The 26892-nt window shown below is 39.1% G+C and overlaps 3 protein-coding genes across 3 annotated transcripts; all 3 read right to left on the bottom strand.

The window, feature by feature from the left end:
• Positions 1-3964: 3964 nt before the first annotated feature.
• LOC140941457 (uncharacterized) lies at positions 3965-6230 on the bottom strand. Its single transcript, XM_073390451.1, has one exon. The coding sequence runs from the start codon at positions 6027-6029 to the stop codon at positions 5220-5222; it is 810 nt and encodes a 269-aa protein (XP_073246552.1). The 5' UTR covers positions 6030-6230; the 3' UTR covers positions 3965-5219.
• A 4580-nt stretch (positions 6231-10810) lies between these two features.
• Positions 10811-12369, bottom strand: LOC140941460 (uncharacterized). The gene has a single exon (XM_073390455.1). The coding sequence runs from the start codon at positions 12237-12239 to the stop codon at positions 11640-11642; it is 600 nt and encodes a 199-aa protein (XP_073246556.1). The 5' UTR covers positions 12240-12369; the 3' UTR covers positions 10811-11639.
• Positions 12370-24851: 12482 nt separating this feature from the next.
• On the bottom strand, positions 24852-26594 carry LOC140941452 (uncharacterized). The gene has a single exon (XM_073390447.1). It carries the CDS (start codon positions 26366-26368, stop codon positions 25352-25354), a length of 1017 nt encoding a protein of 338 aa, XP_073246548.1. The 5' UTR covers positions 26369-26594; the 3' UTR covers positions 24852-25351.
• Positions 26595-26892: the final 298 nt, after the last annotated feature.

Raw genomic sequence — 26892 nt, 5'->3', positions numbered from 1 at the left:
GAGACCGGAATGCTCGTCCTCTTGCTTTGGGGTGTAAATTTTAAGATTTCAAGTCACTTGGGGTGCTCTGGGTGAAACGCCTCTTTTCGCGTTTGAGGCTGTACTCGAAAAGTATTTTGATATCTTTTGGGGGTCGAAGCAAATTTTGAGCCAGCACAATTAGGTCTACTTAAAGGGGTTTAATTGGAAATTTCCGACAAGCATCTACAGGAATGCTTAAGTCGAATTTAATTCGATCAATTGAGTTCGGCACGGCAGTAGCACGACGTTTGAAACGGGCCTAAGCCTACTAACAAATCATACCTATCCTTTTTCTGGAAAGTTAAGAAATAACATACAAATTTTATCTCACTTGTTATGGTGCGCCAAAATACAACGTCTTTAACATTTGAAAAAGTTTAGGTAGACTTTTCACAGTCCCCTATGTTTTGGTAAGATCGTCGAGATCGAGCCTGGGGCTTTGGGTTACGGGGGCCCATCCTGGTCTCAAATGTTCTGAGTCTAGCTTGGGGAAAACCAAAATGGCCGCCCGTACTATACCGGTGAGCGCGCGATCCTTACGATCTTGCGAAAAATAGGGGACTGTGAACGCTGGCTAGTGTTTAGGATCCTATCTTGTTTTCAGAATTACATTTTATCCACTTGATCGGTATACCAACCACATGTTGTTACCACTATTAGGTCTCCCTTCTGTGATTAAAGTAAGTTACAGGGAGTGTAGTCTGTTCTCACATCCTGCTTACCCTTGGTGGCTTAGTTATTAGTCGTTATCAGATTAAACTGTTTAACCTGAGTGAGAAGAATGTTTAAATTCCTCTTTGTTGTCTAAATTGCAGTGCCTGTACGTACTTGATATCTGCTCATCCTCGTTTCCATGGCTTCGAGTGAGCAGGAAACAGTCTCTGAGAAGGGTGGCGTGACCACCCTTAAACTTTCGTGACTCCAAAAGGAAACGCTTCCCTAAGCTTACTTGTTGATTTGTAAACAAAAAGGCTGGTAATTAAAACAGCCGTTTCCGTTATATGCACCGTGGCACTATGAACAAAAATAACAGATTTAATGGCGAAGGTTTTCTGGTCGATCGAAACATTGAAGTAATAAAAAGCATTGACGACGAGTGTTTTCCAGCACAGCGAAGGTTTCATTGCTCTTTTTCTTCTTCTATTTTCCTGGCTGACATAAACCACGCATTGCCGAACGCCGGCGTCTTTTGTAGACTTCAACCTTGTGTCACAAGCAAGTGCTGCCTTTATCCGCTAAATGTCTTGCTCGCCTGGCGATGTCCGTGAGCTCGAAATATCCGATATTATAACACGTTGTTGATCTTGTGCTAGGTTGTATCTAAAGACGGCCCTTTCACACGCAGAACGATCCCTTGGCCACATTCGGTAGCAAAGAAAACCAACCACAACAAGTAGCAGTACGAGTAGCAGTAACACAATACCAAGAACGAGCCAGTTATAAATCTTGTGTTTTGCTGTCAGATCCGCAAGTTGACACGATTTGCAAGCTTCCTCTGTGGAATTTTCGGCGCATGAACCTATCTGAAATGCCACAGGAAGAAACAAGAAAAGACATCTCCACATTTCCCGGCATAAATTCGCTTTTGTCTGCACACATATAAGAACAGCCATTTATCACCTCAGTATTACACGTAAGGCAGGAACTCAAACGGTCTATACGGATCAAACGAGAGCCCTGAGAGGGTGATTCGCTAGTCGCTGCGACATATTGTTTTGATTACCTGTGTAATGAAGATGATACTCACTTTTTATGTGCCTTGCCGATATCACTTAAACAGGTGATAGTAGGACGACAACATTATCTCACGCTGTATTTTTCCGGCTTTACACAGATTATTTTGCTAATCGATACCCACCGCCGCACCCAAGGTTAATCCGAGGGTACTCCATTATGGACAATAGGGCGATGTGTCGCTCCCAAAGGAGTACCGTTTTGAGGCTAAAGGCACTATTTAAGGGTAGAAATTTCACAGGATAATCATTTTGAGGTATAAAGGAGGGTAAGGAAAACTGCCATTTAGGTAGAAAAGTGGTCCATGCTATGGCCGATATATTTAACTACATGTACCTTAAGATTTTACAAAAACGCCTCTTGTTTTCATGATAGCGTCTCTGAAAGGGGTAGCATTTCAAATTGTAGAAGGGGAACCTTTTTGGTCAAAACTACATAAGAGGGAAGGGAATAACTAGTTTGACCTCTGAGTAGATGATGCTACATACTATCAGATACAAAACTACAAAACGTCTGTCTGTCATCTAGATAGTTTTAAGAGCTGTCCAAGGGCAAATGTTGACGTTAAACGGTGCGTACACTTTGTTGTTTGTTGTACAAAAGATAAAAAGTTCAGTGCGTTGAAAGTCTTTTTATTTGCTCTTCATTATCTTATTGCTAACCGCAAGAACGTCGAATTCGTATTTCAGCAAAAAAGTGTTTTATCGCCGACAAATGAGGCCGGCCAGCGCAAGTAATCCCTCGAAAGGATAAAAAAAGGCAGTCGATTCCATTAAATTTGATATGATCTGATTATATAGCCTAATTTTCTTAGCAAATTACAGGCGGCTCAGTTGTATGACAAGCAAAACCTGAAAGAAATATTCACAAACCTTTTCAGTAGAAAATTTGCCGCAAACGATTTTAATGTTTTGAAAACATATACAAGAAACATTCAAGACAAGTCGATGAAAAAGCCGTGCTGGCATCTTTCTTGCCCCTGGTCTGTAATTACTCCCGAGGATTTTCCATTATTTAGTTGCAGTTGTCTGTAGAACGTATTACACACTGTAAGTATATAAAACAACTTGCTACGGTAATTACAGTTAATTGGAGAGAGAGGTTTGCAAAGCGACATTTCTTCACTTTTTTGGCCAAAAAAAAAAAAGGGAAATCCACAAGCTCTATTAGAGAAGGCCAACTTGGTTCGATAGCATAATGCAGCCTCTTAATCTCCTTGTCTTTGCTTTTTCCCAATGCAAAGTTAAATTGCGCGAAAGGTGTTCTTCGCGTGATCAAGATTGTCGGTGTCTCGTAAATGTTTGCCAAAGCGAAGGCGGAGTTCCTCTAGCAGCACAGCGGCTAAGTTTGTCCGCTCTCTTCTGGTAGACCTTTCTACTGGTCATCATTGAACGTATCCCGTACATTTAGGTAATAGTTAGCACCTGAATTGTATTTTATAATGTTCGTTACCACCTTTTTCGACTAGAGTCTGTGTGGAAAGAAACCCGAGTTTTCCTTTATAAAGATGGAAAAAGGGCGCATTTTGGCTTTCGCGCTACTTCTTCCTTGACTTCGGGAGGAGGATGTTTGCCTTTCCGTTTAATTTTGGCTGAGATTGTAGTTAGACATCGCGCCGAGAAACGAAGTTCGACGAGGAAAAAGATGTTTTGACAGCAGTCAGTTTGAAATAGTATTTACTTCCTCAGGGATTAGTTAAACGATAAGAAACAAGACAAAGCAGACCATAATGCTTAAGATTTTACCCAGATTCTCTTTTACCCCCAAAATAGTTTTACCAACTACAATGAAAGATTCTATACAGAATTGAGATAAAGTTACCGTTGGCCCAAGGTCAACCGACGTTATCTGCTAGAATACGTATTTCCTCCTGTGGGCCAGCACAGTAACAACGGCGAAAGATGAGAAGAATCAAAGATTTGTTGACAGATTTACTTAAATGGTAATAAGTCTTAGACTTCACCAAGTTTGCACGTATGGTGAAGGTCTTAAATTTCTTTTACGTGGTGGAATTTGTTTCCAAAAGAAAGGATGGGAAGGGGACCTTTCTGGAGGTGGATCAGCCTTAATTTGGCTCCTATTAAAAAGCCGTTGAGTTACTGTAAAAACGAAAAACCCGACTGATTTGCAGTCTTTTTGAATACTTATGTCGACACCTTTTATGACTTTAATAACCTCAGGGCTCCTAATATGAGGGTTACTTTCTTAGGAAATTTACATATGGTTCTACACTTTTTGGCTTCGCGTTCATGTTTAGTTAGAAATAGACACTATAAAAAGTTTAGTTACCACAAATAACAGAATTTATTGATATATTTTTAAATTGGTTTAAGCAAGAGTGGATGGTTTAAGTTTTTCTGTTCAATAGCAAATGACGTTTTGATTCCTTTCCGCAGTTTTATTAATTCATGTAAATGTCTTTCTTATCTTTAACATTTCCAGTGCTTGAACATGGCTAGTTTCCCCTTCTGCGTGCTAGTTTCTTCGCATTCACGAAAGACTCGGCCATAGAAAGGTTTTACGAGGTTTATGATACAATTGGTTAATCCAGCTGGAGATGCCGAAAATTTATATTATAAAACACTACACTTATTATTTGGTTCACCAGTATTTATTACGACACCAGCAGTCAATGTTTGTTCCTGGTGGGGCTGCCATGGGACTCAGAACAGAGGCACCCAACGACAGTTTTCGGTAAAATATCTCTTCGGAGGAAGGCTAAGAATTTCTACATGACCGTTCCATTCATGTACAATTTTCGAAACTTATTAAAAAAATTCCCTACGATTTTCTGAAGTTTAATTTTTCGCAGTTCACTCCCCAGAGTAAGTTATTTTTCACAGGAAAAGGAAACTCAGCATTTTCGGATTCGAAAATGCGATAGAAAGAGGAATCAGAAAAATTCTCACTTTCGAAAGACTATAAATTGCATCTCAAATTTTCGGGTAAATAATACTGAAACCCTGGTAATTTCGAAAAGACTCAAGTTGCACAAGGATGACCGAACAGATATAAATTTTATAGCGACGATGAAAATGTATTTCTTCAGTTCTAAAAGTACTCTGGATAGCCTAAAAAGTGTTTTTAATGCATTTAGGGGGAAACCGTTGTCGGGTGCCCCTGTCAGAATTTAACTTTATTATTTCAACACGTTTCACGTTTCGTAATCTCTTGATCTTTTTTATCTATTTATAATGACCTCAGTCTTGCGCCCTACCTTTTGTCGTACGTTATAATACATTATCATAGCTGTGTACATTACATAGTCATTCATTATTTCACACTGTAACAGTGAACACAGCATCACCCTTGAAGGATCCAGAATCCAAAAAACCGATGAGAGGTTTCAGCTTTCATATCAGTATAGCTGTTATTTTGAAGTGTAAACAATGGCCATATACTGCCAAGTATGTTTGCTGATTATCGTACATATATATCTCTAATTGTGGTACACTGTATTATTGTTAAGAAGTGCTTTCTTCCACGTTGCTCCGAACCACTAAAAGTTCATCGTAGCTCGGTGGGCTGTTCAAATGATCGAACTGTTGATCGTTGTATGGTGGGGGGTCCTCATCGATGTTCTCAACATCGATGCTGACCTGGTTGGGTAATTCGCCTTCTACCGTGTCCCCTTCCTCCATGGGCCTGGGTTTATGGTAAGCCGACGAGAAGTCGTAAGGTGGCAAACGCACTTGGGGAAACGTAAAATCACTAGAGAACGCATCGAGCTCGCCATTGAGCGCAAAATTATCAATCCCCATGTTCAGTTGTTCAGCATTCCAGTCCCCCGTTTGTGAAGCTTGAGAACTGCGCGTTGCCTCTTGGAGCCTTTGGTGCTGTAACTGCGCCAATCGTCTTCTTTTCATTCGTCCCAGGCAGAAAGATATCAAGCAAAAATTAAAGAACAGAACACAGAATCCAACAATCGCGATTGCAAACTCCTGATTTCCGGTTATGAAACTGTGAGACTTAGTGGTGTCAGTTTTCAATTGCCTTCGCGAAGTAGTACTAGGAGTTGAGTCCATTATTACTTCGTATGTTGGGTCTGTTTCTTCTTGGTAAGTCATTTTCGTTGGCTCGGATTCCGTCGAATTTTTTCCGACATCGATGCAAACACCTCCTTTACAAACCTTTCCAAAGGCACAAGAAATGTTCATTAAACCGCACTTTATGTTATCGATCACTTGGCTGTTGTTTTCGTTTGTGCCGTTTCCTCTTGTAGCCACAGGTTGGCTCACGAAATAAACTGCTACCAAGATGTGTACTAAAGACATGTTTTCAATCCCAGACGTACTTAACTTGACTTAACACTGAATCCTGCTTCGCTGTGTTTTGTTCAAAAGTTCAATTTCTGCTTCGTCATAGTGCGCTGGGATATTTTTATTTCAGTCGGTTAGTGGACCGCTATTTACGTTTTTGTTCATGTGAAACGATGCGAGTAACGTATCTTGGCAGCAGTTGGCGGTCTTCATGAATACTCTTTATTTGCATGTGAATGCTGTTCAGTCACATCACGTAAAATTGGAGGAAAACAAAATGTTTGCATCTAATCTAGCATAGATTACGAAGACAGAAGTTTTATTTAGGTCAAAAGTTTTTCAAGTTGAAATTGGGGTCATTTGGCAAGGGAACAAGTCAGTTTTTAATATTGAATTAATGCATTTTCCGTCTATGATGTTAGCAAAGATTCCAACTCTCACAATGTACTTATATGTTGGCTTAATTATCGTAAGTACCTGATTCACGGTTTTGCACCTAGATATAGGTATTCACTCATTGAAACATTTTTTTCTTCAAACGAAAACTCGAAGACAGTACAGACCCTTCGATTTTAAACAAGTAATAAATTTAAGGGGAAAAGAATGTGTAATACTAATATGGTAACTGTCACTGACCAAGAAAAGGACACCACGTCACTTTGTTCTAGTTAAATTATGACGTTTCACTTTCGTCACTCATTGGTTAGTGGTTAACTTACAACTGTTGATCTAAATTTAGATCAGGGACTTTTTTTTCTTAAATATATGACCCCTGCAGGGAAGAATTGGCGGTGTTTACAAAAAGTAAGAGAGTAGAAGTTTCCGCTAGCGTGGCAGTAAATTAAATATTTCTTGGACAACGTACTTCCTCATTTCTTTCTTCTTTATTGAATAAAGCTGACGGCAGGGTTCGTTATGTTTTCATTGTTGCCATGGTAACTGTATAAACAGATTTGACCCTTTCACCCGATTCTGCTGACAGCGAAAATAACAGAGCAGATAAACAATGTACAATAATTTAATGGTAAGGCCAGCCGAGTCCTTATTTTCAATGTTTGCGTTTATAAAGAACAAGATCGCCCAAGAGGTGATAGAACACATTCAAGTACCACTGTCAGTGCGCGTTATTTCAATGCTGAAATCAGGGCTGTTTATAGCCAATCAGAATGTACGAACTCGTTACCTAAAATGCTTAAATCGGGGCTGCAAAAAGGCAATAAGAATGAATAGCTTGTTGGAGTTATAAATATGTTATTTAATAGGCCATTTCCGAGTTCCCCCGGGCCTCTGTATGAAAACGAGGTTAAGTGTTCAACCTTTGATGAGGAAATGATTTTTCATTCTTATGCAAATAAAACACATATTCACAAGAAAGGCTGTACACTTGGCCTCATTTTGAAAGTGAGGGTTTTTGGAACTGGGAAGTGGCCTATTCTGTTGATCGATAGGCTTTATGTTTTCTTCCAAAACTAAATGCAGTCAAATAAACTCAAACAAAATAGCTTGTAAGTAGGCTCTTGTTTATTCATTTGTTTATTTCGTCGCCCACACAACAAAACTTTTAACACTTAAAACAAAAGTTGTTAATTAAATTTTAAACCAATGTGATAGGGGAGCCTTGCGGAGCTAGTAGCTTCTTGAAATACATTAATAGGCTTCCGTACGTTATATTGATATGAAATACCTCGCTAAGGACAAAGTGCACAGAAACAACAAAAAATAAGCGACTGATCGACCATCAATGAGATAGTCACCCTTCAGATTATTTTTTAAATGCGGAATGGGAGCTAGTTAGTAAAGAAGGCAACCAATTCCAGATTCTTTGTCGTCTATAGAGCGGTTTTCACTTGACTGTCGAAAGTAATTGAGGAATTGGTTTGGTTTTGGTTTTACTACGCCCTTTGGTTGGCTAGTGTATTTACTTTGGTTTTGGTTTTACGACAGTCAAGTGAAAACCGCTCTAAAGGATACTGAACTGATACTTTCTTCTACAAAACTGAGGTCTATTCACGCTGAGAGGTCAATGGAATTTCGTAATGTTGGAACTCTTAATTTAGGAATGGGGCGAAAAAATAGTGATGATAGAGACCTTAAGATACACCGCTTTGGTGTAGGGGAACGAGTATTTCCCGCATCTGTAGCCATAGCTTACTTCCTACCCCAGAGAGACGGCTAAGCTACCAGGTCGAACTGACGATGATGGTATTATCACATCTAGAAAGTCATGGTTGCCTTTTATATAACTACGTGGCAAACATGGTCGCGTACCATAACCCGTAAGACAGAAACGGTGTATCTTAAGGGGCCACCCGCAGGCCTGTTTCCGTGTTTAATAACTGAATATAAGCCTTTTGTCAAAATGAAGGTTGGTACTACATTTCTAGGTGATACAACTATATATGGGTCAGCAAGAGCCATATGGCTCTTGGGGTCAGTTAAATGGTTTATGTAATCGCGCGAGGCCAAGTCAAGTTAAGGATATCACGGATGTCATTTTAAAGCAGATACAACTTTTTGCCTTGATAACTTACGTTTATTCATCCCTAATGTAGAGAAAAGCGGATAAATCTTGAATGCAGACAAGCTGTAAGGTGGTAAGACTAACCTCGTGAGAGAGGGTGGAAAAGATACTAGGTCTTAAAAAATACTGAATTTAAACTTATGACTGTGTAAAAACTAGATAAGTTATCAGAGGCTTACTGACTGCATGCTCAACTTTAAACCCAGAATGTTGATCGGATCGCGGAAGATCGTTAAATTCAGTTGTTCTGGAATCAAATGTCTAGCAAAGATCTTTTTGTTATTTCACCAACACGGATTCGAAAAGGGTTGTTTCTATGGGTTAGTGGATAAGGGGCTGTAAATAACAGCTGAGTAAAGGACTGGAATGTTGCTTTTTTAAATTGAGTTTTCCTCAAAAGCAAAACTGACATAGAACTCCAAACGACTAAAGTTCAAGTCAGTTCAGCAGCCACATGACGGAACCCGGCGTCTGCGTACTTAAGACTAATCCTATAAGTACTTACAGGCTTACAGTAAATATTTATGCTTAAAGCTCGCAAAGCTTGGCTTTCCGCCGTTGCTCTTAAGACTGAACGGTCATTTGCGCCTACGAGGAAATGCTAGTGGTCATTTATTTTCAAAATGAAGATCTGTAGAAGCTCCTGATCAGGAGATATGGAGTCGGGAATCAATTCAAACTGGAACCGTAAAGATCCGGCATTGTGCCAGGAGACTAGGTTCTTAATTGTGCTTATTAAGTTTGCGAAGCGACCAAGATTTATACTTTGCCATTTTTAAAAGACGTTCAAACTTATGGACCCTGTGCATCCGTCTGGTGTTTAGCAGGTCATAGGTTCGCAACCATTCTCGGGAAAGGGGGTGGGTGGACTCAAGATTCTACGCTCTGACATGACATCAGTATTATTACATCTGGCTTTTTCAATTTTCGGTTGTTTGTGGGCTGAAACTTACAGTGCCTGTTCTACTTTTTGAAAGTATCAGGATTTCCAAGAAAGGGCCCTTACTTCGTACTAATTACACGTAAAACATTTTTTATATATATATAAGCACAACTGTAAAACGTAGCTTGCTCCAGGCGTTCGGATAGTGGAAAAGAGGGAGAAAGGAGGGAACGCCTGTGAGATTTGTTTTCAAAAGGTCATTCCGCCCACTTTGTCGGCTAGCAATCCGAACGTAGTTTCCGGTGTTAAATGTTGTCAATCAAGCAACGGGCAACAAACCGCACTGTTTACTGAATTAACAAAAATATATGCCTGTATTCATCTTTAATATTTGTTTTCTGCAAGCGAATATATCCTTTACCTCCAAAAATGAAAGAACTGGCAAGTATTACTCGTTCCACTTTCTCTGCCGTTGATTTTCACTCAACAGATCATATACTAGCTGCTGTCGGTTTTTGTTGTTGTTATTGAAATGCGGTTTGAATTTGTTTGGCAGTAAAAGCTTCAACGCGTAGCTTTGAAAGACTTGTTAAGTGAATAGAGATCTCAAAGTACGTCCCGAGACTAGCGCATTTGTTCCTTTTCACACAATCGGCTTTCAAAATATTCAGGTGAATGTTTTGACAGCCAGCCTTCAGGAATTTCAGGACTAAAGCAGCTGCATTTTCTTTTCTTCTATATACATTCAATGCCAATTCGTCCACGCTTTCCTACTGTTGTAGCGACTCCAACTGTGTTAAACTGTTGTACTTGAGTAGCCACCAAGGCGAACCGTCCGGCGAGGAACAAGGCCAAAGTGAAACGGCTGTATTCGCAGGCTAAACAAACAAAGACTCATATCAAAAGAAGGCTCATGGGCGTATTTAACTGAAAGGAAAGAGCTCGTTTAAAAGCCAATAAATGGTAAAATTTCCGAAGCCCTACTTTCCGTTGACGAGATCCTGCCTCAGGGATGATATTCCACATTACCCGTGTTGCTTATTCAAATCACCTCACCATGCTTTCAAGATAACCTGATGTGTAATCTCATTGCTAGCGCATCACATTTCCAATCAACGTAATGAATCTCTTAGTGCTGACAAGAGCTGTCAAAATAGACCAATCACAGGGTATACCGGACGAGCTTTTGTTAAAAAGTCTTACAGGCGTTTCCTCGCTCTCACCCCTACCCCACCCCCTCGTTTTTTTTCTGCTCACACCTTTTTGCGCCATCCCCACGATCTAAACGCTTGGAACAGGTTACTGTAAAACGCTGTTCTAAGCCAAATGCCCCAATGACTGCTCTGTAATGTTCTCTAGAAATTCAGAGTAAATAAATAGATAGATAGGGCCTTTTGTCCAGTAAGTTTTTATTTTTTAAATATCTTGTCGCAAAAGTAAACAATTGTCACAAAGCTTTGCCTATTTCCGTTTGTGAGCTTACTTCTTGACGCTCCCTTTCCGGGATGATGGCCTCACTGGCCCTACAAAAAATGGCTAAATTGTCACGTAGCCAAGAGGGGATAGTATCCTCTCCCGCACTTGCTTGTTTTTGTTTCAATGTAATTTTCTCCCTTATACTCTGCATTTCCACCATTTATAACAATCAGACGCTTTTTAAGTTCTGAATTACGGTACGAAAGTCTCAGTGAGTAGCATGTTATTCAGGTTATTGAAACCAGTAGATATTCAGTTTTAAGGAACTGTACCACCACAACGCCTTCGCTTCCTGCTTGTTCTTGCTTCAGTTGGCAATCCGGCCTCTAGAAATCACTGTGAACTGAATCTAAACTAGACATGCACTGGGATCCCAAACCTGCTAAGTCTCCAAAAAAAAAAAACGCAAATCCGGCGATACGAAATTTAGTCTAATTAACCTTCACTATAAATCTATACATGACATACGGTAAAATCTTCCTTACTCTGAAAGGAAACTCAAACGAAAGGAGTCTAGCCGGTGTTGAGGTATTCACAAGTTTGTCAGTTTACCTTCTGCGTCATTTTCGTCCTGTCGATCCCCTTCGTGGATAACACAACCGGTGCAGGTGACGTCAGATCAAAGCGACACACTTCAGTGTGTTTCATATTGATCCCTTATTTTTTGTGTTTCAAAAGTGCTTAAACCAGCAATTTCAGTGTCTAAAAGTTAGACCAGATTCAATCTTTTGTTTCCTCGCGAAGTTTACGATCTTGTATCGCCTTGTGTCTCAAAACCTGTGGTTGACGATTCACTCCGCAGAACGACCACATCGTAAGGCGGCGGCGTCCCGAACAACACTCCATATTCGGGAGGTTGCTCGGACGTGCTCGGGACCGGTAGATTTTCAGTTCTAAAGTTTTGTCCTATAACAGTGTTAGGAATCTCTCCATTTTCATTACAAATGAAGTTAAAGAGACTAAAATACGGCGGTGGACCCGACGTCGTGCTTAAGGAAGAAAAGCGTCTCCTAAGCAAGTAATCTGGAATTTCAATAGCAGTGTTTTCACACGTTACCATATTAGAATCGTTCGTAGAATCGTTGTTTTGTGACCGGGGTCCTTGCTTGAGGCATATGTACACCAACAGCATCACTAAACCGATGATCAACACCACAGAAACGCTCATTATAGCCACTATGGCTTCAACTGCATTGTTCGTTACGTTGGTCTCACACTCCTTACCGTCGCAAAGTCCGTTGGAACATGTCTTTAATGGCTCTGTGCATTGGGAACAAACACTTGCCAAAGTAGCTAAACTTACCACTAACCGTGACACAAAATGTGATCCTTCTAGGCGCCCCATTTAATCCCGGCCGAGCGACACTTCACGGCTCTGCGTTGTTACAAGTCAATTCTCTGTAACTGTTTGGGTTGTTTATTTGTAATTTGTATATTAATCTCGCTTTTATACTTCAAATCATCCGAAACATGGGTGGATTGCTCACTTCCGGTTACCTATGACGTCACAAGGCTAACTCGTTCCCTTCCATTTTTCACCTCGGCTGCCGGAATAGGGATGGGCAAAACCCTTGTCCCTTTATTATTTACTGTAAAAATAATCTACCAATGAGAAACAGTAAACATTTGTTGTTCAGTGTTAAGAGGTTTTTACTGATTCAATACATGAAACAAAATGCCACTGAAGTTTGTGAAATTAGGAAGGCCTTTTTGTGGTCAACCTCTTAACCTCAAAGGAAGTTTAAAACACGTTTCACTTAAGTTCCATTCAATTTCACCTTTCAGTGCAGTAATATCCTTACTAATGCCTATTTATGCTGTTAAGTGCCTTTCAAGAAGAAAAAGTTTCATTAAGTATTATATTGTATTCGCTCATAAGCACCAAGAATCGTGGGTCGTAAGGAAAGATATTTTTAGACTAACATCCTCGAGGCAGTTGTTACTCTAAAGCTGTTTAAAGTCTGAAACGAGATCCTCAGTGAACGGTAACGTTACTTATGTTGTAAATGATATACTTGAATAATCCTTGTTTTTAATCCACTGCAATGCGTGGTTCAAAATTTTACATTGTTTCAAGGGTTCTTATTAATAAGCACATTGACTCAAATAAAGGCTATTAGGGTAATGTCTGAGAAAACAGAGACGCAGCGTAGCGGTCTTGCAATAACTCACGAGTCGCTTTTCACATTTTTGCTATACTGTTTTCTTTTGCTTCTTTACCACCCTTCCTACAATAGCAACATTTTTCGCAAACTGAGCATAAAATTGATTATCAAAACATAGAGCCCGGAAATTCACTAAATGGCATGGCCGGTCACTGTTTTTTCTTTGCTTTTTTTCAAAATATTACGTTACTGATGACGTTTGAATGCCAGCATTTCTTAAGTTTAACTTAATTTAGTGTATTTCCTTATGCTTAACACCTCTCTGAACTTCTACTCATAATAGTTTTTATGTTCTTTCTTCTCATTATGAAAGGACAATGCTCATAGACCAAATCTGCACACGCTCAACTTATCTGGAACATTTTAAAAAGAGGTATTTGTTAGTTGCAAATCAAAACAACATTACTTTGTCAGCTATTATACAGATTCAGTCATATCTTTAAAAAAGTACCATAAAAAGCAGCAAGGTCCAGCACTGAGTGATCAAGCAATGTTCTAAATCAAAACAACCATGCCACCAAAATTTATGCCCATTTTGTTGTAGCCAATAATGGTGGCATACTTACGAACAGCAGTAAGAGATTATATCACCCGTGTTGCAGTACATAAAAGAGTTTTCTTTTTAATGTGTTTTCTTACCACATTTTTGACACACTGTTTTTGAAGTAGACCCAGAAAATTGGCTCCTTCAGAATAGGTTTTGACTTCAAAAAAGAATTGATCCTTGTTAGCTTAAATGTGGCAAATTTCATGCGACCTATAAGCAGACGTTGGACGGAAAGGACAAATATTTTTAATGTACTTGTTGTTTTTAAAGACCTTTCGTTACGGTCGAAAACTCACGCCATCTTAAAGCTTCCTTGCCCATGCAATCACTGAATTCCTAGGCAAATACTCCTCGCCAAGTTGCATCGGTAAAAAAGAGCGCTTTTCATCTTAACCATCAGTTCTATTTCCCCGACTGAGCATAGAGCAGACAGAACAGGACAAGGCGGGATGTTTGCTCCTTCAGAGTAGACTTTTACTTGAAAAAATGAATTGATCTGTCTGGTTACTATGTCAGAATATCAAGTGAACTAGACGCAGCCCTGCGAAGGCTGGGCAAATATTCTTAATGTAATTATAGTAATTTTCATAATTACGGACCCGTTAATGAAGTTCAAACCGACTTCCGAGATATTCCAAGGTTAAGGTATCGAACGTGCATTTTTACATGTACCTGAATTTGTTTGAAACGGTTGTGTATAGCAACCGAATGCATCTGTCAATGAAAGCAATTTGCATGTTCGGCCTCGCGTAAAGTTTGTTTATAGCCATATATCGTCTAAGTCCTTAATTGTTAGTTTTCACTCAAGTTAAGTGCTACTCTTTTGAAATCACTTATTACCTGTTAGTTTTAACTTTCATTATCCTAAGTATGTTTTTCATGAAATAGATAAAAATAGTTAAAAATAGCTGAACGTCCCTCTGTGATGCTTAAGCAATCAACCAGTCTCGTCATTGTCCAAGTACCGCAAGAGGCTTTATGCTGGGCAATAAAATACGACTATTCTGTTTTATATATATATATAAGGACTAGAACGTGACGACAAGGTCATGAAAATAAACTAACCCAAGAAACCTTTCCATAACGTAATAAACACGAAGCACAGCGTCGGTATAAAAGAGTGCCAGTCTTGATTGGTTGAAAATCAAAGTAGTCTTTGTTTTGTATTTGCTCATATTGTCTCAGTATGTTGATACGAGTTTCATCGGTAAACAAAGGCCTTCCAACGTCAATCGGATACCATTTAAGTTACAAAGGACAACGTTTATCCAGTTCCACTTGTGAATATTCTGATTTTTTATAAAAAGAAAAGAGTTAACACTCTGAGGTGATCGACTTAGTATCAAAGTGAAGGAAACGAAAATACTCGACCTAATATCCTACCTGTTAATAAACATTTTTTTTAGCGATCAGTTTCAACCAGTGCAAGAGCTACGCAGAAATGTTCAGGAAGCGTTGCCCAAGGTTGGTGTTATACCAAATGCAAAGAAGACAAAATACACGTCCTTTTACCATCAAGTTGATGCTGGCCTCAAAACACTAGACAAGGAAGTAATTGAACTTTAAGTATCTGGGTTCATGGACCAGTGACTCAGAACATGACCTCAACTAAATATCTAACATTTTTTTAGGTTGCGTTTTTTGGTCGGAACTTGGTTAGGCATGGATATTGATCCACTGCTGCGGCGTTTCTGTTTACCACTATTCCACCAAGAGTATAGCGAGATTCGTATGGCGAAAATTGTCTACAGAAGTCAGGGTAAGACTGGAGACAAGTCTCTGACTCGTCTCCTTGGGGAACACTAACAGAAAATTTGGGCTACCCCATTTCAGACCAAAATAGGGCTAATGTCAGTTGAACTCACTCTGACAAAAATGTGCTTTCAAATGTCAATTCTGAGCTATTCTCGATAACAATTTTGGTCACAAATTTAGCAAAACCATTGCTTTCAGTACTGGAAATATTTCTAAGCAGGGAGTACCTGACAGTTGTAATTGGCTAGCCTGAGAAAACAGTCTACATTTCTCGACGCCATCACTGGTTTCCCGGCGAAGTGACGTCTGAGAAACGAGCGCAGAAATTCCATACTGAGGACGTGTCACTACCCAGATCTAGGTGGTGCTTCTGATTGGCTGAATCAAATTTTCCACACAGCACGACCAATCAGAAAAGATTTAAAATTTCCGATGTTAAATATAAATACTTACAAAAAAGCTGCGTCGCCTTTTAACTCTACCCAATTAAACACCTATAAATACCTATAGTTTCATGTAGAAAAAATCTTCCCACCTCCTACTCCACCCCATATGATATTTACACGGTCATAAAACGTAGGAACACCCAAAGTCAACGTGAATGACCTAAATATCCTCATTTTGCTGAATCCTATTTGGTACATTTTTTCCATATGTAAGTACGTTACTCGCGACTGGTGCGCGGGTTACTTTTTATCGTTAATTTTTCTTTTAAAATCGGTTTATTGAAATTGATCTTTGACATCTTATAGCTTCCAATTGCCCTAGATTTTTGCAACTAAAGAATTCGTGATGGTGGCAACGTGATTCCCATGAAATCAAGGTAGGATTTTTGAGTCTCCAGTTTCTTTCAGGTAGTGAAGGCTAGATAAAATCTGTGTTTTTGCTTTTGAAAAAGAGTCGCAGTGACGGATAATTTGAGTTTTGTCCATGCACGTATGTGTAATTTACAAGTTTACGTTTCATTTAGGAAGAACTCTATTTTTATTATATCCATGGTTTTGTCGGTGCACGTATGTATATTTTACCAAGTGTACGTTTCATTAAGGAATAAGTCTATTTTTCGATTGCATCCGTGGCTCACAGTACACATGTCTTTACTTAAATATTGCTCTGAAAGAGAAAACGTTATTTATTTCTTACTTTTTCCCCCATTCCTAAAAATTTTGGTCTTTCTTTCCTCCGGGAATCTTCTTTGGCCCACCATTCCACCCACCAGACTCGCCCCTGCATAACACTTCTTTTTCGGCCCGGTTGACGTGCGGTGGCAACAGTCGACCTGTATGACGGTATCACCTCGCTTTTTTCTGAAAGGGGGATCCCTGAATCTTGTTTAAACTCCTTCACATAAAAAATTGAGAGCGGCCATCGCAAATCTTCTGCCCTTCTTTCACCTAAAGTTCGAACAATGTCTCCACCGTCGTCAGTGTCAAGCTTCTTTGTCACCGCCTCCGAAGATGAACTGATCTGTTCATTATCAGCTAGAAAATATACATCTCGCTCCCATTCAAACGACTCGTCCCTTGGATCATCCTCCTGCCCATCGGCGTCCGTATTAGAATCATCTGTGTTCGGGGAAGCTTCGGTTTCCGAACTCTTGTCGGACAGCGCCTGGAACACTCGTTTGGTCTTCTTGCTGACTTTTCGTACTCTATTTTTAGCAGCATTTGAAGCGTCGTCCGAATCACTGTAACCCTCCGTTTCATTCTCGCGTTCAATTAATTTATCGATGTAACTTTCAATATCAAACTCCTGACATTCGGATTCTTCGTCCGAACAATCCGAAACTTCGGAATGAATCGTTGAATTATCAGGCTCATCCTCCTGTTCAGAAAGCTGCGTGTTTTCCGTTCTGGTAATTGCGTCAATGATTGCTTTTACGTCAGCCTCTGCGTATTCCTCATAAGGTACCGACTGGTTGGTTTGAAGTGTGTTCTCAATGTTCTTAATTTTTTCCGTGTAACCAACAACTTTTGTTAGGATCGAGGGCTCAACAACATCTTTATCAGCTGAGTCTGACTCCTTAATAAAATTGTCCCCTTTAACTAAAGAATCTAAAAAATTGTTTTTTGCAAACTTTGAGTCTCGTAAAAACACATTTGTTGAAATGCTCTTATGTTTCTTTCCATCATGTTTTATTACGGCATTTTTTCCTGAAAAAGCATCTTGCAACTTGGATTCGCTGAAAACAGCTTTTCTATGCGTTACCAATCGGTCTATATTATATGCTCTTGAACTGTTTGCAAGGTTGTCATCTGCTCCGGTGGTCTGGTTATTTTCAGGTGTCTTAGCTCTGTTTTCTTTCCTTTTTCCTCTGTTACTGTCCAACAAGATCTCATCCAAGGCAAGCGAGCCTCTTCTGTTGCTAGAAAGAAGTTCAAATTCGCTTTCATCTGCAGATGTCGAATCGCAATCATCTTTGTCGTCTACCAAGGGGTATGACTTTCTGTTATCTCTAACCACTGAGTCGTCTAATGAATCAAATCGATGTTTTTGTGCGTCGTCTGAGTCTTCAGCCGAATGGGAATTATCTCCAGACCTTACGCTTCCTATTCTCTCAGTACAATCAGTGGATCTTTGGCGTTTCCCCAAATTGCCAAGTTTTGAATCCTTTCCTTTTGACTTTACACCTTTGACTCTCTGCCATAATCGCTTGAAAGGCTTTTTCCATACGCTTGACATATTTAAAATCATGCATTAGTTAGACAGAATCACAAGCATAGTAATATTGTCGTTAATTTGGCTGACGACAAACGGAGAGACGACTAGAAAGCCATCAAGACAACCATTCTATACCCCGAGAAGCACTTGCAATGAAAAAGAAACGGTTTTACGCAGAGAGATTCGTATAAAAGGAAACATTTCGTCACTTTGAGGCTTCTTGGAACGCCACCGATGGTAGCGGTGTATAACAAAGAAATTACTTTTACGCAGTGAAACAGGTGGCGAGCAATAATATTTTTTTATACCAAAGCAACCAAGATCAAAACAATTCCAACATGAAACTTTGTTTGTAAAACGTCATAAAACAAGCAATCTTAAATAAACTTTCTATGCAAGAGGTTCATGAGATGGTAACATTTTGTACAAATGTAATAATTGTCTTCAGCGCTTGAATTGGAGAAACACTGCAGTGTTTGAGATTCAGAGGTTAATTCAGAGAGATTACTTTGGAAAGCAGCAGCTTAGAATTTCGTCATCATTGTAGCATATTTGATGTAATAGTTACTTTCAAGCAGTTGAAAACGAACACTAGAGGCCTTTTCTTTGGTGTGTATTTTGCCAAAATCAGTAGCGTTATGAACTTGATTGACGCTTTATAATGTTACTGTTAAGGTGACGGGAGTAATGTTTCGAGCCAAAACAAAAAGTGGACTGGAACAAAGCTATGCCCTGCTTAGACAGACTGTGACAAATCATTATTTTTGACAGTAGTGTTTTAAGTCGCAAAATTATTATCCTTCATTTCTAAAATCTAGCCTACATTTCATTTTCTTAGAGATTATTCACGCTGTGTGATGAATCTTTTTACAGCGTTAGACTTTTAACGAAGTCAATTCGTTCATATTGAACAGAAAAACAAGATCAGCTGCTGCAGTGTTCGCATGTGGTTATTGTTATATTCTTTCAGAAAATCACTAACATTACGTATTAAGGTGGCTCACAAAGGATTCAGCATTTTTCAACAATTCTACTTCAACAGATCAACACCACATGCTCTTTCTGTCCATGCTACAGTAATGCCCAGGGTTCGGTTCCTTCCAAAATTCATGATGGTCACAAGGCAAGGTATACCTTCCCTATAACAACCATGTGTCTTGTTTAAAACTCCATCAAGTTTACCTTAAAAAAAAAAAATGACAGAAGAAACAAGTTTGATGACCCCCATGTTCAAAATTCATGATGGTCACAAGGCAAGGTATACCTTCCCTATAACAACCATGTGTCTTGTTTAAAACTCCATCAAGTTTACCTTAAAAAAAAAAATGACAGAAGAAACAAGTTTGATGACCCCCATGTTCAAAATTCATGATGGTCACAAGGCAAGGTATACTTTCCCTATAACAACCATGTGTCTTGTTTACAACTCCATCAAGTTTACCTTAAAAAAAAATGACAGAAGAAACAAGTTTGATGACCCCCATGTTCAAAATTCATGATGGTCACAAGGCAAGGTATACCTTCCCTATAACAACCATGTGTCTTGTTTAAAACTCCATCAAGTTTACCTTAAAAAAAAAATGACAGAAGAAACAAGTTTGATGACCCCCATGTTCAAAATTCATGATGGTCACAAGGCAAGGTATACTTTCCCTATAACAACCATGTGTCTTGTTTAAAACTCCATCAAGTTTAGCTTTAAAAAAAATGACAGAAGAAACAAGTTTTATGACCCCCATGTTCAGTTATCGAATTGAAATCAGCGTTTCACAGGCACTTGGAAGCGCTTTTACAGCCTCTTCAATTTTCCAATTTTTACGGTGATTCTGGGTTACATGCGATAAATGAATTAAAATGTAGTAACTGAATTTGTTTTCGAGTGATAAGTATCCACTTATAGCTAAAAATATGGGTGTTTTGATATAAAATACCGTTGGCATGATGACTGGTAACGTCAAATGAAATGGACATATCTTGTCCCAGGTCAGCAACATTGATAAATCGTTCACGTAACCGCTGACATCAGAAGTTAAGCTCAATCAAAACTCTTTGCTTTAACGCCAGGCGTTCACCATTACGTTTGTATTGTACGCTAATAAGTTAAGATAAAACTACTGAAAAGTTTTCACGTTGCAACGACGTCAGTGTCAACGTCTCAGCAAAAAGTAATCCCATAACAAGAAGTAACTGCGGAGTTGTATTCTGCGTTGGGGGTTTCCCTTCTAGAGGATGGTAAGCCTGTGCTCTCACTGGTTGGGGCGGGAACCCTTATCTTCACTTGCTCTCCGCATTCAAGTTTTCTAAAGAATATGTTAAGTCTGTGCCCTCACTGGTCGGGTGCAACATATTAGTTATTCTCTTTTATACAGTCATTAGAATGCATAACTTTTCTCCAGATATTCCATCTCTTGGGAATCACCCTTGGCCCACCATTCTTGGCACCATACTCTTCCCAACATTACTTTCCTTTTTCGGCTACCTTGGGACGCGGAAACTGCAATTGACTTGTAGGAGCATGAAGTTTGCTCGATGTCTGATAATGGCATATTTTTTCTTGTGTAATCTCTGCTTCTTGTTTAACTTCCTTGACAAAAAAGTTTGAAATCGGCCACCGCAAACCCTCTGCCTTGCTTCCTGTTAGCGTTGACGCCGGATTAACTTCAACCACTTTCTCGGGTTCTTTCAAAGAACCAGGGACGTTTTTGGGGGAACCTTTATTTTTGGTTGTCTCTGGATCTAAAAGGGTAAGTTCGCTCTCCTTCTGTAAATATTTGACCATTTCGCTGGGCTTCATAGACTTAGGAAGGTCTGGACCCGTATCTTCCTCCAACTCCATATCTGCAAAACTTGTTTTGGAAGGCGCGACCGCCATATCCTCTTCATCATCTGGGCTCACCGTTTGTGTTGAATTCGAATCGGAATATCCAGTTTCTATCATTTCAGTAGATATCTGGTCTGCTGCTTCCAAGGCATTTTGCAAATTGGCGCTGCGAAGGCCTCCTGAATCACTCTCAGTGTCACTCTCACTTTCGTTCTCGTGTTTGATAAGTTCATTGATGTAATGTTCGATGTCAAATTCTTCAATGTCTGATTCTTCTTCTTCTGTCGAGTATGCTGGTTCCGAGGTATTTTGTGAATTGACGCTCACGAGGTCCTTGGCGTCTTTCATCAGGTCTGCTGCTTCCAAGGCATTTTGTGAATCGACAATTACAAGGCTTCCTGGATCACTCTCACTAGCATTCTCACTTTCATTCTCACGTTTGATAAGTTCATTGATGTAATGTTCGATGTCAAATTCTTCAATGTCCGATTTTTCCTCTATCGGATCTGCTGGTCCCAAAGTATTTTCTGAATCGACGCTTACAAGGTCTTCTGAATCACTCTCACTGTCACTCTTACTTCCATTTTCGCGTTTGATAAGTTGATCGATGTAATGTTCAATATCAAAGTCTTCATCGTCCGAATCTTCCTCTAATTCTGATTCTTCGTCCGAACTCTCATCGTCTAATTCTGAACCTTCAGAAGAAGCTGTTATGCTATTAGACTCAAAGGAGTAACGGGACATGTGTGCGGATCCCTCGGTCACAGCTGAAATTGCACGCATTCGCACTAGGGTCGTCCCTGTACTATTCTTTCTTTCCAAAATGGGGGTAATCATTGCTTTTGCGTTAATGTATGTGTATTTCTGAGCCACGGGCTGGTTATTTCTGGATATTTTCACGATATTCTCAATTCTTTTGCTGTCAGTGCCATTTGAACCTTTCCTGTAGCTGGAAAAATTTCTGTAAGCTGATGTAGATTCCGCACAGGCCAGTTTATCTTTCAAATGATCTAATGGTCCTTTCTCTTCAAGCTTTGAGGGGCTCGTACCTGGTAAATGGTAATGTTCTTTTTCGTCATTAGCCAGCAAAGTGGTTTTGTTTAAAGAGCTTAGCCTCGATCGTGCTTGAAAGCCACTACAGGATTGTTTGCGGTTCCACGAAGCACTGTTTGGCTCACTTTTACGGTCATCATATTTTACACGGTAAACATTTCCTTTTACCCTACTCCACAATCGCCGAAAAGGCTTCTTAAGCATTTTAGACATGGCTAAAAAACGAGGCACATCACTGGCGATGTGAGAATCGTTACAACCCAATAGACATTGAAATCGAACAAAACACGCAATCTATCACATTGGGAAGTTTCCAAAACATCTTGTCGCAAACGACATGACAGGGCAACTTACGCGGACTCCATGCGTCGAAAACACTGACAGGTGTTACTGGCGAAAGTTAATTAAAACCCAGCTTTTTTTTCAAATCATCCAAAATAAAACGCGAATAAGATCTACTTACCTTGAAAAAACCGAACCAAATAGAATAAATTACGAAGTAACGCACTTTTGCAGGATGTCATTTGTGCACACTGAATTCATCATTTCTGCTAAAAGTATTGCTCTGGTTTAATTGATCATGATAGCCACCTTGTCAGACTAGCATAATTCTCATCGTAATGTGATCACAAAGAAAAAGTGGAAGCAATTTTAACAAATGTATATAATGAGCGCGGTGTTGCTGTTATTCGTCATCAATAAAATTTGGAGCTACCGTGGTGCTTCTGTGCATTATTTGTTTTGTTTGTGGGAGTTGTGTTTCTCAAGGCAATACAAAGTAATCGATAGCAAGCCTAGAAGCCAAAGTGAATTTCCATAACGATGTTAAGAAAGCAGAATCGGTCTTAATCAACTTGAGAACACTTGGTTCTATGTAAGAAGCGATAGTTGCTCGGTCTCAAACAAAGGGCGAAGAATATCATCGAGCAATCGGTGGGGTGATAAAAACAATTTATGAACCCATCATAAACAGTTAAAATGAACAATTGTATTGTTCCTTGTAATATCTATAAAACATTTTCTCTTCAATTAATCAGTGTCGGCCCCTGTTGATAAACCTTCAATTACTGCATACTAACACGATGTCCTACAGTTATTAGTTGTAAACAGTAACAAATTTCGGTAATTATAGAAATTTCTCTCATATTAGAATACCGTGATATGCTTTATTTTGCACAGTGCGATAAAAAAAATGCTAATTTTTTTCGACATAATGTTAGTGATATGTCTGCTAAACTGTGAACTGGATGTTATCTGAATTCATTAGAGTCATTACATATTTGACCACTTCTAACTGGTGTCACAATCAACTTTTACATAAACTATACACTCCCACCTTAATGACTTCCCCAGCTCAATTTGACACCAGCTGCTATAAGTCTTCTGCCCTTGTGAGCACAATTTTATAAGACTGGTTTTTTAATGTTGTAGTTATTTCCGAGTGTGTTTTATACTCATTTAGTCGAGAATCAATTGTATATAGCTTGATATTTTATATACTTTCTGGAAGAATACAAGAAACGTTCTTGACTTGATCTCCTAATGCGATAATTTTAATATTGTCGATGAAATCCTATTTATTGCTTAATTTAGCTATTGCAGCACCAAAAATGTCTCATTTGACCTGTCCAGTTACCAGGAGCTTGTAGTCGGATGAGTCAATTCGAACAGTTAAACAATATTACTAGCCAAATTCAATTACATATCCCGTGATAACCAATCAAAGATAATGAAAAAATACCGTAAAATTCCGAAAATAAGCCCCTTCAAATATAAGCCCCCCAAACCGGTAACGCAAAAAACCCTCCGTTCAATTGCCCCTCCTGATATAAGACCCCTGGGGCTTGTACGTGGAAAATTGCCCTCAAATACAAAGTAAAACGAAGCAAAAACGGTAAATTTACTTCCCACTATAAGGCTAGCCCAACTGATTTTGAGACGCAAATTTCCCTCTTTGGATAAGCCCCTCCGAATATAAGCCCCTCCAAAAATAAGCCCCTCAAAAAGGGCCTTTAAAAAATATACTCCCTGGGGCTTATTTTCGGAATTTTACGGTAATTGCTGAGCAGGCTAAACAGCTTCAGCTTGAAGAGAAAATGGACGGAATTAACTGGTCCAATGACTTTTATTCAGATATTTTTTCATAAGACTTTGACATCTATTAAACGCAATTTATTTAGAAGGCCTTGAAGAAAACGATACCGTTCTTAAGTCGAAGATGTTTTCCTTTGGAAGCTGCAAGCCGATGTTATACGGCCTTTTTACTCACGTTAATAAATATTCCAATATTAAGATTATGGCATTTTGTTTATGATTCAATTAAATGATGATAGGATTTCCTGTTATACACTTCAGGGCTAATTAGGCTTGTAATTTGAAATCGGGCTAGCAGGCAAAAAGTACTCGCCTGATTATTCCTGAATTGTGCTCCACTTAATTCTGTAACTACTATCAATAAACATATTCATATTCATATTTCTGATTTTTCATTTATAGGCATCCCGCTAAAATAGCAGAAAAAAGGACAACATAGAGTATTAATGCATGAAACTTATTCATCCCAATCAAGATAATAATAATAATAATAATAATAATAATAATAATAATAATAATAATAATAGTCTTTTAATTCATGAGATAAAAACTACATATCTTATGTTACAAAACTTCCAATTTTCAACTAAGTTAAGTTGTAATAATTAAAGAGCTAAATTATATTAGTTAATAATAAAAAAATCTAAAAGCTATTAACTCATTTACAAAATACCAGTTATAAAGTTAGGTCATATTTAAAGATTAGTACGATTAAAGTGGGAGTTCTTCGCTCGATCCGTGTTTAATTTCGGCCGGTGACTAGATTTGTGTCTTAGATTGTATTCTGTGACCTTCAGTTTAGGCATAAGGTTTCTCAGAGGATGTTTCTCTTGATGTTTCACCTTGTCGAAAATTTGCCTGTTAACCGCCTTACATATGTTTCTCCGCTTGTGACACTGCTCCAGGAAACACTGTACAGTCGAAAGCTGTGCATTAACAGCACCGTAGACCGATAGACCATAGGTCAAATTGAGGGTAACTAGACTTTGAAAGAGATAGTCTATTTCTGCTTGAGAATAACCCTCCTTCCTTAATGATCTCAGTATAAAAAGACATTTATTAGCTTTCATTAGCTTATTCTGTACTGTAAAGGCGAGCGTTCAGTAATCAGTCGCCGTTTCGTACCATTCGCCCCGGTTGACGTGCATGTAGCCTACTTTTGTCGTGTTGCTTTTACTTCATAAGTTACTCTGCCTTGTTTCTTATTTGCCATAATCTTCGCCAATAAAATCAAACTTATTGCGTGCTTAATCATTTAAATTTCAGTTGTTTATTTCTTTTTCTTAGTTTCTAGGTATCATAGATAGTGCAATCAATAAATCAATCATTTTCAGCAACACAAAGAAACATCCTTTTATCCATTACAATAAATAGGATTTATCTGGGTATTTTCCCACGCGGGAATCATCTTTGGCCCACCATTCCACCCACCATACTCGACCGAGCATCACGTTTCTCTCTCGGCCAGGATGAAATGCGGTCGCAACAGTCGATCTGTAGGAGGGTAAAGATTCCTCTAGATCTGATAAGGGCATCCCAGGATCTTGTTCGAGCTCTTTGACATACAAATTTGATAATGGCCACCGTAGATTCTGCACCTTATTTGCTTCCAGCATTCGCGCTAGATACTGAAACTTGTACGCATTTTCGTTTTCTTCCTCTGTATCACTTGCTTCCGAGGCAGACTGATCTTCACTGGTCGAAGAATCTTCGGTTTCTGACTCTTTGAGAGAAGTTTTCGCTGACTCTAAGTCGGATTCTACTATTTCCTCAGATCGCTCTCGTTTCATTTTCTTCATGGCTTTTTGAACAGCCTTTTTAAAGACTTTGTCTGAATTAACGCTTTCGTTTCCATCCGAATCACTGTCGTTATCACTAGCACTTTCGCTCTTATTCTCGCGTTTGACAAGTTTGTTGATGTGATTTTCAAAGTCAAACACTTCATGTTCCGATTCTTCGTCCGAAGAATCATCGTCCAAATCCGAACCCTCAGAGACAGTACCTGAACCACTGGAATCACTGTCGTGCTCAGAATCGTCACCCTCAAGTTCTTCTGAAATGGCAGCAGCAATAGCCTTCACATCAACGTCTGCGTATTCATCATACTCCTCCGGCTGGTTTTTTTCACTTTTGAGGTCCAATAAAATTTGATTTAAGGCAAGCGAGCCCTTTCTGTGATTGGAAAGAAGTTTCACAGATCTTTCGTTTGCTGATATTGACGCCCAGAAGTCTTCCTCATCTGTCGTAGAACCCAAAGACCTGTTGTCATCTTGAAGCGGGTCGCTTATTGCCGTGCCATTTGATAAAAATTTTCGTATCTTTCCTTCGTTTTGGCCATTCTCAACTGAGTTTAAATTGTGGGAAGACTTCCCACTCATTTTTGTCTTGGCGGAGTGATTAGGACGTTTGCTACTCCTTGTAATAAAGGGAGTTAATAGAAGCTTTTCGTCAGTCGAGGTTAAAAGATAAACGCTCTCTTTGCCTTGAATCCACTCGACTGCTGCAATATTTTGTAATCAAACCAGCTATATCTAATAAACATAGTTTCTCAAAACGAGATTGGAATCACACTGCAAGATGCTGATATGTCTGAGGAGCCAAGTGACATCTAAGAAAAGAACAAAAACCTGCAATTAATAACAGTATGTTTTCACTCAGCTTTCGGAATTGAAGGAAGTTAATGAACTCGTTATAACTAAAGTAAGTATCTTTATTAATTGTATTCTGTTGGTTCTCCACTCAGGCTATAATGACATATATTAAATAAATTTTAATTTATAGATTTCTGAGGAGGAGAGGGGCATATGTACTACTCTGAAACTCTTTTCTTTTTGTTCTCCACTCAGCATATAATGACATATATAAATGAATATATTTCCGAGGAGGAGTGGGGCATATCTTC

Source organism: Porites lutea, chromosome 6 (assembly GCF_958299795.1).
Source record: "Porites lutea chromosome 6, jaPorLute2.1, whole genome shotgun sequence".
Lineage (NCBI taxonomy): Eukaryota > Metazoa > Cnidaria > Anthozoa > Scleractinia > Poritidae > Porites > Porites lutea.
Note: the sequence above shows the minus strand (reverse complement) of the source record. Positions and strands in the feature narration are given on the sequence as shown.